Source organism: Clarias gariepinus, chromosome 8 (assembly GCF_024256425.1).
Source record: "Clarias gariepinus isolate MV-2021 ecotype Netherlands chromosome 8, CGAR_prim_01v2, whole genome shotgun sequence".
Taxonomy (NCBI): Eukaryota; Metazoa; Chordata; class Actinopteri; order Siluriformes; family Clariidae; genus Clarias; species Clarias gariepinus.
In genome coordinates this window covers 25,394,143-25,409,462 of record NC_071107.1, presented here as the reverse complement: position 1 = coordinate 25,409,462, position 15,320 = coordinate 25,394,143, and the positions used below count along the sequence as shown (strand labels likewise).

At 37.9% G+C, this 15,320-nt stretch overlaps 1 protein-coding gene across 2 annotated transcripts in view; it reads left to right on the top strand.

The window, feature by feature from the left end:
• The window catches only part of tjap1 (tight junction associated protein 1 (peripheral)), a 66,042-nt gene extending 51,078 nt beyond the window's left edge, over window positions 1-14,964 (top strand). For both annotated transcript variants that reach the window (XM_053501676.1, XM_053501675.1), the window contains exons 6-10: window positions 1,055-1,216; window positions 5,187-5,253; window positions 9,674-9,781; window positions 10,471-10,554; window positions 12,778-14,964. In XM_053501676.1, the coding sequence (XP_053357651.1) occupies window positions 1,055-1,216; window positions 5,187-5,253; window positions 9,674-9,781; window positions 10,471-10,554; window positions 12,778-14,226 (1,870 nt within the window). In that variant the 3' untranslated portion in view covers window positions 14,227-14,964. The remainder of the gene's footprint in view (window positions 1-1,054; window positions 1,217-5,186; window positions 5,254-9,673; window positions 9,782-10,470; window positions 10,555-12,777) is intronic.
• Window positions 14,965-15,320: the final 356 nt, after the last annotated feature.

Here is a 15,320-nt window from a genome sequence, read left to right as displayed (position 1 = left end):
AAGCACCGTGCCATAAGGCAAAAGTGATAACTAAGTGGCTCGGGGACCAAAACGTTAAAATTTTGGGTCCATGGCCTGGAAAGTCCCCAGATCTTATTCTTATTGAGAACTTGTGGTCAATCCTCAAGAGGCGGGTGGACAAACAAAAACCCACTAATTCTGACAAACTCCAAGAAGTGATTATGAAAGAATGGGTTTCCTATCAGTCCGTATTTGGCCCAGAAGTTGATTGAGAGCATGCCCAGTCGAATTGCAGAGGTCCTGAAAAAGAAGGGCCAACACTGCAAATACTTTTTGCATAAATGTCATGTAATTGTCGATAAAAGCCTTTGAAACACATGAAGTGCTTGTAATTATATTTCAGTACATCACAGAAACAACTGAAACAAATATCTAAAAGCAGTTTAGCAGCAAACTTTGTGAAAACTAATATTTGTGTCATTTTTAAAACTTTTGGCCATGACTGTATACTGGAGCAATGTTGCCTTTTTGGCTGCATTCATTAAATGATACATTTATTCATTTGATCATTTACATAAGAAACTATATAGTCATGGAAATCTTAATTTTCCTTTCACCTCACTTGATTTATACTTAATGAATATTCTGTAATCTGTCTCTAGATTTTGACTTAACATGCTGTTAAATATTTTTGGTATAGAAGCAAGTCAAAATGACTTCTTATTCGTTTCCCAATTAGTAGGTTTCCTCAGAGCCAGTGTGTATAGAGGAAACATTTTGTGGCTCATAGCAGATGTATTGTGTTTCAGACTGTAGCCTTTGTCTTTTCAACACACAACCAACTGCCCTTAGCATATTGTGTCCTCACGGTCTCTCTTTCTCTCTCTCACATGCACTCACTCGCACACCTTTCCTAGATTAGATTTGCGGACAGACATGAACATCATTAAGTTTTAGACTGTATGCAGGATGCTGGATTCAAAGTAGAAGACGGGATGTATTGGTCTAGTAGTTTACTTGTGCATCAAGCCATTTCTAGAGCATTAAATTATTAGCTGTATTGATTACATCTTTTTCCTGTGTATGTTTTGAGGATCTTACAACAGCAGAATGAAGACCTGCGCCGCCATCTCACCCATACCACTCATAAAATGGAAGCGATGGAGGCGGAGTTCGAGAGCCGCCGGCACTACATGCAGACAGAGATGGGCCGAACACGAGATGATCTGGAGAAGATGAAAGACAAGTTTCGAAGGTTAGCCCCACCATCTGTTTGTCTTTGCATCTTGCACTCTGTCTGTGTGTGTCTCTCTCTTTCTCTAGAATACCCAATGGATGTGATAGCTCAGTAGCTCTGCCTTACTCAGTAACACACTATTGCCCAGACAAACTAACTCCCATGACTGTTAGCTGGCTTTCACCATCTGGTTTTGTACTTACTGTCTCTTCACTCTGTTTGGGACTTTTGTTCCCTCTTTCCAACGTGCACTGAACATTGTCCTCTCTGTTTATTTCTAATGACCATAATAACTGCAGGAAAGATAATGAGAGCATGAATATGCTGTCCACTATCAGTTTAAATTAAGTCAATTTAATGTGTTTGAGACAGAAATTGGAAAGATGTGTGTAGCAAGGAAGCACTGATGCACAAGACCTTCTCAATGGTTTGGCCATGACCTGATGAGATGTGATTGTCCGATACTAGCTCAAATTTCACATCAGTGATTTAGATTTGTATACACTGAATACTCTTGTCCTCACTGGTCTCTTACAGTTACACTCGGGACATATTAGACCACTGAGGTGCAAGACAATTTGTCATCTTCAATATTTCACACTTGAATCATGACCTTCCAGAATATTAACATCAACTCTCATTTACAGAAGTAAACTTGTTCAATCATATCTTTGTCTCTGTCTTTTAGACACTAAGGACACTAACTGAATTTAATGTGGTGAATTTAATTTAGTTTAATTTTATATTAACACCAAAAAAGCATCCCAAAGAGAGTGCTGAAACCTAGAAAAACTTGAAAGTGTACATAAACAGCCAAGTGTTGGAAAGACATGACTCATGCCATGAGGTTGTTCACTGTCCGGCCAAAAAAAATCCTCATTTTATAAGGGTCTAATTATTGTCCTGCATCAAGCTAAGAAAACTAAGGGAATTACTAGAATTAAATTGCTTAAATTAAATTAAGTTAGAAACTGTCCTATTAAAAAACTTTAATCGTCTAATTAAAACCTGGAAGAATAGTGCTGAATCATCAACTTGGAACTGCTGAATCATCAACTTCATGGAAGAAATGTAAGCTTGAAAAAAATAAAATCATAAATAAGTGTAATCAGAGATCACATAAACACTTGAAGTTGCATCTTAAACCATCTACAAAATAAATCCTAGCTATGTTTAATACTAAAAGTAAGACCATTTCCTTTACACAGCATGACAATAACTAAAAGGATCAGGACTAAACAGCTGGGTAGTCGTAAGAAAATCATTGATTTTATTTAGGCTAATAGGCTAATAAATATTTTTTTTCAGTTTGCTGAGGAACATAAATATTGGACTTTGGAGCAATTTGCAATTGATGAGTCCAGATTGACCCTATTACAGAGAGATGGATGCATCAGGATAAGAACCCACTGTGCAAGCCTTTGGAGGCAGTGTTATGATCAGGGGTGTCTTCAGTTGGTCAGGTCTACACTCAGCAATGCAATGTAGCAATAAAATGTATTCAGCTGATTAGTGAATGACACTGTGTGACACTAGTGAATGATCAAATTATCTCACTATTGGATTTATTGTCCTCCTGGAATATTCCATGACTCAAACAGTAAAAGTGTAGCACTGGGAGCATGAGGAATCATTTCCACAAATGAATCTAATGAGTTATTTACATCTAAAGCTGGTCAAATTAAATGTTAGAGTGGGAAATGTTAAGTTTTCTTTTCGCAATATATTCGGCTAATTATGTAATACTTATTGTAACAGTTGAAAACTATAAGACATGTCCATGCTAGATTGTATTTTAAAAATGTGCATGCTTTCACAAGTTGTTTGTAAAGGAACTTAGAGGAATCAGTCTGTGTGCTCTGTTCAGTAACTTGCTAAAATAGGTTTAAAAATTAAAAAGGGAACGAATAAATTAAATCACGAATCGTGATTTTTCGACATATTTCTCGTTTTCTTTTGCTTGCCAATGTGTTTGTTTTAAATGAGCATGTGCAGATTTGTTTTTTAAATCACCACCATCTCTTTGAACCACTTATGCTGATGGAATATTGGCTAAAATCTTCTCTGTTTTATTTTAAATCTTTCTGTAAATGTTAATAAAAAAAAACAAAAAACTATTCTATCTGTATTGTGTATCCTCATCACCCAGTCTGATTTGCTCTCATTTAATGGCACTTGTTTCTGCTAAACACGTCTCCCAGATTAGGTCAGAGTTTAATTCTGTTGCAATCAGTCTGCTCTTCACTTCCAATCAGGCTGCATACCTGTCTCACGTATTTCTCAACAGCAGCCGGAACCAATCAGCATTTCCTTCCTGTCAAATCAGAGACTGCGTTGTGGTTTCTGCTCCACTTTTCTAACCCTCAGTGCCATTTTGTATAATAGTGTAATTGGATAATCAGATAATGAATGAAATGCGCGCTACAGTGTGCATGCACATCATGTTCATGCGCTGTGCCAACCTCACATGCATGTATTAGGGATCAGTAATAACGGCAGTGTGTTGTAACTGAAAATAGGACTTTTTAATAACAGGTGCTGTATTTTTTTTTTTTTCCTCATCCTATAGTTTGCCCCATAAGTTTGTTTTTTTCTGTTTATTCCAGGATAAACACTGAGTGATGCCAATTACTAAACACATTTTGCATGTGTCAATGAGGCCTGAGTTATTATATTACACTATAGAAGTTCATAGCTGTTCTCCTTAGCATTCAGTTTTAATTTTTACGAGGTGAGACAGAAAACCCCATGTGTAAAATGATATTGATCCGAAGCGGGGTAAATTAGGCACGCTAACTCTATTAACTGTAAAATAGACTCGGTTAATCCCAGTGGTCTTTGTAAGCATAAATTGATATTAATGCTCCTTTAATATTGTTGAACTTAAACATTTGTTATATATTTAAAGAATGTAATGTGATTATATTGAGAATCGTCAACGGTAAGACTTGGTGGATTGAAAATAAGTTAAAACATGAATTTTACTCAACTCACAATCCATGAACTGACAGTGTGTTCAGAAATTAATATTGGATGAAGGAATATTTTGTGCATAATGATGCCTCAAAGCGAGGCATGTTAATTTACTGTGTAAAACTATGTAGAAGTATTTCTGTTGAAATATTTTCCCAAACATGGCACTGGGCAATACGGCCAAACAACTCCTCCTAAATTCTATGGAAGCAGTACCTGGTATAAACCACATGTTTGTTTGTCTTTTCTTTTTCTTTTTTTTGGCTTTATTTATGTTAAATAAATAATTGGATGTTGGGGGGGAAAAACACTTGTCGTGATTGTATGATTTATTTGTTTTTGCATAAAACAGAATTTAATGAGGGGTACTAACCTTTAAATATGACTTAGTATGTAAAAAAAATGTTTTATGTGGTTTGGAGTTTAGAGTAATTTTAAAAATGAAATAATTTGTATCCTATTTATGTGATGCATAAATGCATACAACTAGGATTTTTATACATTTGAGTACCAAAAGTACTTTTCATACTTGCATTTATTTCCATGTACATGTATTAATTAAAATAAGAAATGCTAAACCACTTTTCCTATACACTGTCTAAGCAACATTTGGCGGATTATCTGCTGCAACATTGTATGAAAACCCAACATTTTGTGTATTGTTCTAGAGACGTAGGCAAGAAGGAATACCTGCTGAAAGGAAAAATAAAGAAGAATTTTCTTCCAGGGGGCTACACTTCATCTTATCTTAAATCAGGCCATACTCGTCTTTTGTCAGTGCTACATTATTAAGGATGTAGTTAAATATGCTAATAGACTGCATCACTGTAAATGTGAGGCAAGAACAAATAAGTCTGCTTTAATATTCTTTCCTGGATTGCTGGATATAATGGCGCTGTACTCTTTTGTGCTAATGTCCGATCCTTCATCTCTAAAAAGTAGAGTATGAGCTGATGCAAAATCATGAACTTTTCTTCTGTTCCTGCTGTGTTAATTAAGTGTTTTTCTTCCACAGACTGCAAAACAGCTACACAGCCTCACAGAGAGCAAATCAGGATTTGGAAGAGAAGCTTCATGCCCTGGTAATTGTTCTCCTTTTTACCTTTACCTGCTGCGTTCATTTTTAGACAAATGTTTTTCATTTCATTGGCTATTGGTTTCACTAATTTCAGTCAGTTTGGAATAAGTCAGGCTAGCATTTAGCTTATTCATGTGGAATTACAGGGATTACATTAAGATCTATAAACCTGACAAACCTTTAACATGCATGTTGACAAATTTCTTATACTCTGCCACTTATGTTGTATCCTTCAAGCCAGAGTGCTGCTCCTTAACTTCGAGATTTTGATCATGCTCAGTAAGCAGTATCATCTTGCAAGAGCAAATTACTAATCAAAACTGTTGTGAGGAATATTTTTGTTCAAAACTATCTCAGTTTCTTTTATTTCTTAATAAATAACTATTTGATCATCTTCATAAATGATTCTGAGATTTATTTTCTGCTGCTCCTACAAGCACTTCCACTAATTTTTTCTGGGCTGTAACATTTAGATCTGGGGTGCATGGTGCGTAAAGGCTTACATGACAATTCCAAGAGATTATTTTAGATGTTTGTTCTGGCCAAAATAAATGATTAATGGGGGAAAAATAAATACATACATTAGTCTGTTTTAAAATTAAAGTGTCTAAGGAACTTCGTTTAAATTTTTTAGTATGTCTATTTTGTATAAAAGTACTCAACTTCCCAACACCACATCACTAAAATGTGAACTACAGTAAGAGAAAGTATTAAATCACATCAAATATTAACTTCCTTGCATAGGAAAAAAATTATTCCATCCAATGGAACATAAAGTTTTGGCAATTTAAATCCCAGACATGGACTTTCAAACTTAAGCCTGAACACATGTAGCAAAGCAGCACTGAATGTGTCGGGACAGTTCTTTGTAAAATAGCAGATCCAGAATCTGTGTGTGAAAACTGACAGGGAACTTTTTAAAGGATGCAACTGATGGTACAAATGTGCTTCAGTCTTTATGGTTTGTGAGGTGGCTAATTTTTCCACTAGCTTTTTTAGGAGTAACAAGAAATAAAAAGCTAGTGAAGATTTTGTTTTTTTTTTTAAAGCTATTTTTACAGTCTTGCAACATCATGTGAATTTCAAGTACATATACAGTGTATATGCGTGTGTGTATAAAATATAAAAAACTATGCTTGGGTAATAGAATTTACCATAAAGAGACTTGGAGGTTAAAGGGAATGAATTTACAGCATGGCTGTCAGTCTAATTTCTTTTTCAAATGCTAATGTAATCAAACATGTTTGGAGTAAATGGTTTTACAGTGATGCAAATCATAAGACAACATGCCTTTGTTAGGCATTGCTGGTCTGAAAAAATAATGTTGAAGCTTGTGGCTATGTGTTAAAATTCAAGTGTGTGTGTGTGTGTGTGTGTGTGTGTGTGTGTATATATATGTATATAGTGTGTCTATATATAAAGATAATTCCTATGTAATCATACTGGTATATAACACGGGTGGCATTGCAATGTAGTGTACAATGCCAGGCTACCCAATTTTTATCTATTTATTTATTTATTTTTAAAGCTAACAAAAACAATGACTCATTGTGTACACTCGTACTGTGCTTTGTGCCCATCATTTCTTTCTTTTTCAAACTTTTCCTCTTCTCTACTCATGCTGCCATGATTTGGATCTTACATCGCCACCACAACCATCACCATCAGGCTGCCATCAGTCAAACCTGGGTTCATGCAGTTGCGTGATCACTCATTCTGTTCTATCTTCTTACCTTTCAAAGTGCATTAGTATACATTTCATTCTCCGGTCTCCACTGTCTCTCACCCTTATAGTCTTCCTCTGCATGGCAGTGCTTTGACGTTCGAAGCATGACGCTGCAGTGCATGTGTGCAGTGCAGTGGTTGAAAAGCACTACCTGATACCTAATGCTGTATGATGTAAGGTTTTGTCAATATCAGGCATTGGCAAAGGCTTAAATATCTTACGAGGCAACTAAGGTACAAAAGACAAATAAATTATCAGTGTGTTTAATGTGAGAATTTTCTGAGTGCCATCAGCTAAATGTGGGCTTTCTGAGGCCTTTTAGGCAGTTCAACCACTGAACTTCAAACTGATCATCAAATTGAATGCATTTTGATAAAGCACCTCTTATCTTGTCTCCCCATTCCTCACTCTTTAGAATGCATTTTACTTTACAGATCTGTGCACTGAGTTTACTGCTTCAATAGTCACATTGTTTCTAAATTCTCAATAAATGGTTGGTAACATGCTTTCTGGTGCTTGCCATCACACAGCATTTTTGATCCTTCTATTAAGCTAATGGGACAAGCCGGCATGACATCAAAAAAAGTATAGGATATTTATATTTTGGGTAGAAGTGTATCCATGTCATTAACATTTATTAAATGTATTTGGAATTTACATCATAAGATTTTTTTTTTTCATTGCAAGTCTTTTTTTTTTTTTTTTTTTTAGTCCTGGAAATACTCTCTGGCTCAGAAGACAGTATTTATAATGTCATATCCAGCCATCTGATTACACACCCTTTTAAATTACTGTGTGCACTGCGCAGACCTGCTTAGCTTTTCACTTCTGTGATGTTTTATGAAGCACTCATTTCAATTAAATCCATTGACTCTGTCAGCTTTCTCAGCACGTGCAGTGGGCCCATAATGCAGACACTGGCTTTGTGTACATTCAAATTGCTGTTAATATGGTGTTGGCAGATAAATGGACACACACACACGCACGCACACACGCGCACACACACACACACACACACACACACACACACACACACAGAGTCCCTCTCAAAAAATATTAAAATTACAAGGCTAATTCTGTCATCTGTTGCTATACACTGAAGTCATTTGAGATAGAATGAGACAATCTGAATTTAAGCTTTCATTTCTTGATGTTTACATCTCGATTTGTCGAGAACATAGCACCTTTTGTTTAAACCCACAAATTTTTTTCTCCCAAGTAATCAAAAATATTTTTGCTACTGACACACTGAATGATATTTTGAATTTGCCACTGACAGGTGTCTGCTTGCTCAGATATACCATGTTTGTTTGAACATTTGAGTCCTGGGTGCTGCCTTTAAATGACAAGTCAACATGATGACTAGAGAGCTGTCGATGAAAGAAAAGTATGAAATTTTGAAGCTAAAAATTAGAAAATAATGCAGAGCCATGGCATAAGCATTTACCAAAGCCAATTTATATTCTTATGGCTATATATGGTATCTACACAGCTAGATGTAAATATCAGCTTCTATATTATCGCAAAGGGCTTTTTATCTGTAACAAAAACAGCCCTTTACAACTCTGCTAATTGATTTGCAGGTTTTCAAGGCCACAGGTTTTAGTTTTTTTTTTTATATTTATGCACAAACATTGGAATTAATTTCTATGCGCGCTTTAACAAAACCCTGTGCATTTATGTAGTTTCCAATTTCCTGACCATGTGGAGCTAAGGGACAGTAGTCATTTTTAATTCATTCATGTTTTATTTGCTTTATTTGCCTTGAGTATTTTTTTAGCTGTTGAACTTATGGGATTTTTACACATATTTTCTTGGGCTTACTCAGAATAATGCAATGAGAAAATCCTTCAGTCTGAGGACAGTAACACAGTGTTGATAAGAGAGGTCAAAGGAGAATGTTCAGACAGTTTCAGGCTGACAAAAAGGCTACATTTACTCGGATAACCACTATGTACTACTCTCAGAATAATATGTCAAACCATGAGGCGGATTTGCTCCAAAAGCAGATCATGTCGAGTTCCACTTCTGTCACCCAGGAACAGAAAGCTGAGGCTAAAGTGGGAACAGGCTCATCAAAACTGGACATTTAAAGACAGGAAAATCTTAGCCACATGAATCTTGATTTCTACTGAGGCACGCAGATGGTAGTGTTAAAATTTGGCACCAACATCCAATCCATGGAGTCAACATGCTCTATGTTGACAGCCCAGGCTGGTGGGGGTGGTGTAATGGTGAGGGGACTGATTTCTTGACACACTTTGGGACCCTGTTAATACCAGTCAGTCATCCCCTGAATGCCACTATTTGAATATTGGTGCTGACCATGTGCATCCCTTCCTGGCCTCAGCATTAATGGGCCTCTGCATTAATGGGTACTTCTAGCATGATGATGCACCATGTCACAAATCAACAAGACATTAAAAAAAAACTACTTTTATAGGCATCTGTTCAGCTTAGTCTCTCTTTCCCTAGAATTTATTAAAAATTTACCTTTTTATTATTATTTTTTTTAACTTTTTTTATGCTGATGCTGAGAGCAGGGATCTAAAGATGAGTGGCTTAAAGGTTTTTTTGCGAATCGATAAGGAGATGACTTTCTGCTCTGTCTTAAAACACTAGCTCAGGGTTTGCCTGATCTATCTGGAGAATTGCTTGAAGGGCTATTTGTAATTTCTGCTCACTCTGTCTTTTACAGCTCCGGAAAGTGGAAAGAGACAAGAAGACCATGGATCAAGAGATAGTGGAACTCACCAACAAGCTTGTGGATGCTAAGAACACGATTGACAAGTTGGAGGAACTGAATGTATGTTGTATGTGTGTGTGTGTGTGTGTGTGTGTGTGTGTGTGTGTGTGTGTGTGTGTGTGTGTGTGTGTGTGTGTATAAGGTATGTGCACATGCATGTGTGTTTGAGTGAGAGAGAGTAAGTGTGTCAGTCACACAGTGGACTGGAGCTGTCCGTGTTTATGACTACAATTGGTAACCACTGAAGCTGAAAATTAAAAGTTAAATTGAGAGGTTTGGTGCTAAGCCTTCATAGAACTGCACTGTCAAGTCTGTTTGCAGTCTTGGACAAGGCTTTGACCTGATGGAGTTCTACAGATAGAAACAGGAATCTCACAATAAGACATGCTCAGCTTGTCAAACTCCTTCTCTGCGTTATTGCCCTTTGAATAGCGTTGGCCCAGGAATGTCATCTGAACACTTGTGCACAGATTATTTGTAATAAAATCCAGTTTTGTCAACAGAAATACATTTTTAAATGAGCAGCTCCTATGCTTGTTAAGTGTATATAGGCAGAAGAGCTGTGGGAAGGTCATTATGCGATTTTAAGAACCAGTTATCCATTTGTTCACAATGCCTAATCATGGTGTTTTATCTTCATGGGCAGATCAGCTGCAGATCAGTCCCCTTCATCTCTATGGGAAACGGCTAGTCTGTGGCACTGTTTTTTTTTTTTTTTTTCTTAACTTTTTAATTTCTTTCTCTTTTAGGAACGCTATCGGCAGGACTGCAATTTGGCTGTCCAGCTGTTAAAGTGCAACAAGTCCCATTTCAGAAACCACAAGTTTGCAGACGTGAGTGTTGGGTGTGCATATTCATCTACTATGACTATGAAGTCTTTTCAGAATGCACTTTCGCAGATTTGTATGACTTCATATCTGTTTTATGGTTGATAGTGGCACAATGATAGGAAAGTTGGGACCATGTTATTTTCAGGGTTGCATTTTTTTAGTCTAAAAGGCGATTGATGCGTTTCATACAATGTAATCTGTGCTAAAAGGGAGAGGTTTGAAATCAGTGCTTGATACTTGGCCTATTTGCTTATCTCTAATATGCCCATCACTGAAACACAACCCTAATAGGTACATGCCAACCTCTACCAGGCTCTGATAAGTAGATTTTAATCAATAAAGAAAAAATAATTTATTAAATATGGATAATAACTTGCATGACACGTTTCCTTATAACATCCTTCAGGATATGATGTTTATTTCTTTTTTACTTTTGACTGGATATTTTGCCAGCCTCACACTGCATAAAACTAGAAATAGAAAATAGCTCACTAAGATTCACAGCTTTGTTAGTGGTGCATCCTACAAAATTAAGCCTAACCTGACTGGAACATATACGGGGAAAAAATGCAGCACATATTCACCCTTTAAGTTTTCTTAATAACTGGAAATCTTGAAGCCAATAATTGAGGAAGGTACTGTAGAGAAATAAATTTCCTTCTTTGTACTTTCCTTTAAGCTGAACCTCTAAACCCCACTTCACTTTTTAAAGTGTTTATGAATTGAGTAAAGAGACGAATCCTATGTTATTTGCTTAACTATTACTGCTAGCCTTCATTCATAAAAATGTGGATGTCGAGATGTTTTAGAGCCTCCGATCTTTACAGGTTATTATTTTCCTGGTTTTGGGTACAAGGTGGCTAGCAGGATATGGCCTTGTCCTGGAGCATAAGCCTCGTTGTTCTTTATCAACACCATATTTTAAGGACATAGTAGAGGTTTGGACAGAGTGTGTGAGTGATTTGAGGGCTTAAGAATTTAAAAGCAATCATTTAAGACAGTCCTCAAGACTTCAAGTCAAATTCACGAAATGCTGATTATGTTTAGCGCCACACTTTCAGTGATGATGACAGACAGTTACATACTCACTACTCAATCAAACATGGATTGTCTGAAGTCAGCCATCTGCAAATCCAAATACATCATCTCGTGAAAGTATGCTATACATATTAATCAGGACACATTAATTAATGGTATAATTGTAGCTTATCTGCTAAAAAAAAAAAAAAAAAAAAAAAGGATAGCAGCAGGAAGTGCACGCTGCAATCAGCCAGTTTTACATCACCGAGTACAATTGTAGCATAGTATAATTTTTAATGACGAAGTTTTAAGTCATGGACTTAAGTCATGAGGTATATTTTGCTTATTGTTGTTTTTTTTTTTTTGTACTTGAGCTAAGACACTTCTCATACAGTTTTAGATCTTATTCAGTGTCCATGATATAAATTATTGTCTTGACTGGGGTAGGGATGAGAAATTTGACAAGTGACAAGTAAAGTCTCCCTTTTTTAAAAACTAGAGCAACATGCAGATAAAGATCCCAGATTTTAAAAGATTATTTAGGAGTCATGTTTAAAAGTGCTGCCTTGAATGCACTGATCTTGTTTGCTCTCACGTCCAGAGCAATTGTGGTTTTGTCAGCTACTAGCTGCCCCCACAGCTAGTAGCTCAGCTGAGCTAAACTGTATGATCAGAGATTTTCCCTGCCTGTGTTCCATGAATCAATAAGCCCCAGTTGGCCTCATCCAATCAAGGCAGCAGTGTAAGATAAATGTCCTAGTTGCCTGCCCATTTCTCCTTTCAAGTTCCTTTTTCTTTCTTGCTTTTCAGTTACAAGTGCACAAGTCTTGTTTCATTAGCTTTCCATTCTATGTTGGAGACATTAGGTGTTTTTGAATAAAAGGAACCCCAAAGTCTGGTGTAAATGTATCTTATTTAGCAGTCCATTCACATTTAAGGAAGCAGGAATAAAGAATTTCAAAGAATTTCAAATAAAAACACAAAACACTCAGATCTTCTTCTGGATATATTTTGAAGACTGTGTAGAGCTTAAACTTGAGGTGACACTGATGGGCACAACCTGAGAATGCTTGTTTATGGACATACTGACAATCTGTGTTTAACATTAATTTGCCCACTATAATGTTTCAAGTTGTATGTTTTAATTGCATAAAAGCAGTGATATTTGTGAAATATGTATTTGTCTTTTCCTGATTTGCTTTCTAGTTGCCATATGAACTGCAGGAGATGGTGAATAAGCACATGAAGAGCAGTCTGCCTGACCAGACCCAGAGCCCTCAAGGAGCCCATGGCCAGGACCCAGACACACTGAGTCTGACACCAGCTGATGTGGTGCCCACCTCTGTCATTGCTCGAGTACTTGAGAAACCTGAACCACTTGTTCTTAACTCTGCTCAGTCCAGCAGCAGTGGGCGGCCAGTGGCTGAGGATGTATTTGTCCATGTGGATATGACTGTATCCCAAAACGAGAGTGCTGGCAGAGAGAATGGGGCTCCTGGACAGAGTAAGCCTAGTACCTGTACTGGATCAGATCAGTCACATCTTAATGGTGTGTTCCGTAGTCCAGATGGACAGTCAGCTGAAGGTGGGGCAGCACCTTCCTTTGAGAAGCTAAACCCCTACCCTACGCCTCCTCCTCCGCATCCGCTGTACCCTGGCCGGAAAGTGATAGAATTCTCCTCTGATGAAAAGGTAAAAATCCCTAAGAACAGCCCACTGCCTAACTGCACATATGCCACACGACAGGCCATATCCCTCAGCCTGGTACAAAATGAAGAGGAGGCCGGAGAACGGCAGCGTACCGTCCCTAATAGCCCTGCAGTGTCTGATGGAGGTTGGCGTTCTGGGACCTCATCATCTTCAGGTGGAGGCCATGCATCGCACCCACGAACGCCTCAACAGAGTGATTTAACTGACCCTTTGTCTAGCCAGTCAAGTCCCTTCAGCAGCCCACCACAGCCACCGAGTGCCTTTGCCAGCTCAGGTAGCTCTGAGGAAGACTTGCTTACCAACTGGCAACGAATGTTTGTGGAGAAGATGGCACCATCCTCCGAAGGCACCCTGGTTAACCGTACCTCCTTTAGCAGTGACACAGTAAAGGAACTCCAGAGGAGTCGCAGCAGCAAGTCAGGTAGGGGGGCTTCAGACCGAGGAATCCTTCGTGGAGCTTACTCTGATGGAGAAGAGGGCTCCTCAACTCAAAGTTGGACTGCCAGCAGAGAGTCCAGCCTGGATACTGATACAAGCAGCATTGCAGACCTACGCACCAAAAGAAGTGAGTATGGTGCTAGCTTTTCCCAAGAGGAGAGTGAGCAACTACTGATGGCCCTTGACAATGATGATGGAGCTAGTGGTGACACAATGGTTATGGTGGAGTCTAGCCCAGCCACAGGCAAGCAGCAAGAGTTTGCTGAAGATGTAGGTGCGTCTTTAGGCAGCCCAGCCGAAGAGCAAGACATCCTTCCACAGGACTTTCCCGTCATTAGCCCTAGGGTCCTCGCTGGCCTGGAGGATTACGCAGAAAAGCCTCCCTCTCACAGACAACAGAGTGGTTCCACCCGCCCTCAGAAAAGCCCCAAAAGGATGGGGGTCCATCACCTGCATAGGAAAGACAGTCTTTCCAAGGCTCAAGAGCACGGAAACCTGCTGGACTAAGAAAGTGGCCTAGCCCCTTGCTTCTTACTTCACCTATAGTGCTTTTCTGCTTGATAGATCTCAAGTCTTACCAGGCCGCAAAAGGAAGCAGGAATCACAGTGGTGATTGATCAGCTAATACCCAGGCTGCTTTCTTTTATGGGTTATTACTGTAACACTTGAGCCACTTTTCTCAGAAGCAAGTTGTTCACTTAGTTGCGGTATTTATAGTACAGATTAAGATGGTCATCATACCTTTTGAGAAGTCTGATGTACTTCACTTATCCTTTAAGAATGTGAGAGTATGTAAGAAGTAAATTTTTCCATGCTCCAACATCTTCAGGACATCTTCAAGCTGTGGTGTAAATTATAAGGAGAAAACAGGATATAGCCATATATAACCTCTGTATTTGGCCAATGTAATGTAATGGGGGATATCCAGATGAAATAGCACCCATAACTTGTTGCAGCATGGTACTAGAATATCACAGAAACTTCAAGCAAAGACACCGTTTTGTTGAATGGTTTTAAAGCAAGAGCCCTCTATCTCTAAAGATTAAATAATGAGATGATGCTCTAGACTCGGATCCAGATACTGTTGATGTGGATTATGCAGGTTTCATGGGATCTAGTGGATTTGAATCTTTCAGTGCCTAACCCTTTTTAATGACTAATGCTTTCCCATCACCCTTTAAAAAGTATTTCTTCTTATGTCTACTTTCAGTTCGCATCAGGAATAAAAATCGAATTCCACTGCAACACCTCTTTTCACTGAGCTCCCACAGTTATTTTTGATATTTCTGTTTTGTTCACTATGAAGGTATATTATTTAGATTTCAACAAATATTCTAATTGATATAAATTATATTCCTGAGTTTGTCCCTTGTCCTCCATGTTTTTGTTTCTGAGATGAAGTTAGGGTCCATAAAACTCCTTATTTACAATGAGAATTTGTGGAATAGAATTGGATGTCTTTTACAACTCCTACATCTGTATTTTAGGTGCTGTATATTTAGTTTTAAAAAAGCAGACCTAAAATTTAGCTTTCACTATTAGCTAACGTATAGCCTCGGAGGAGTGTAAAGTTTGTTTGCATTCATCTCATTTCAGCTCCT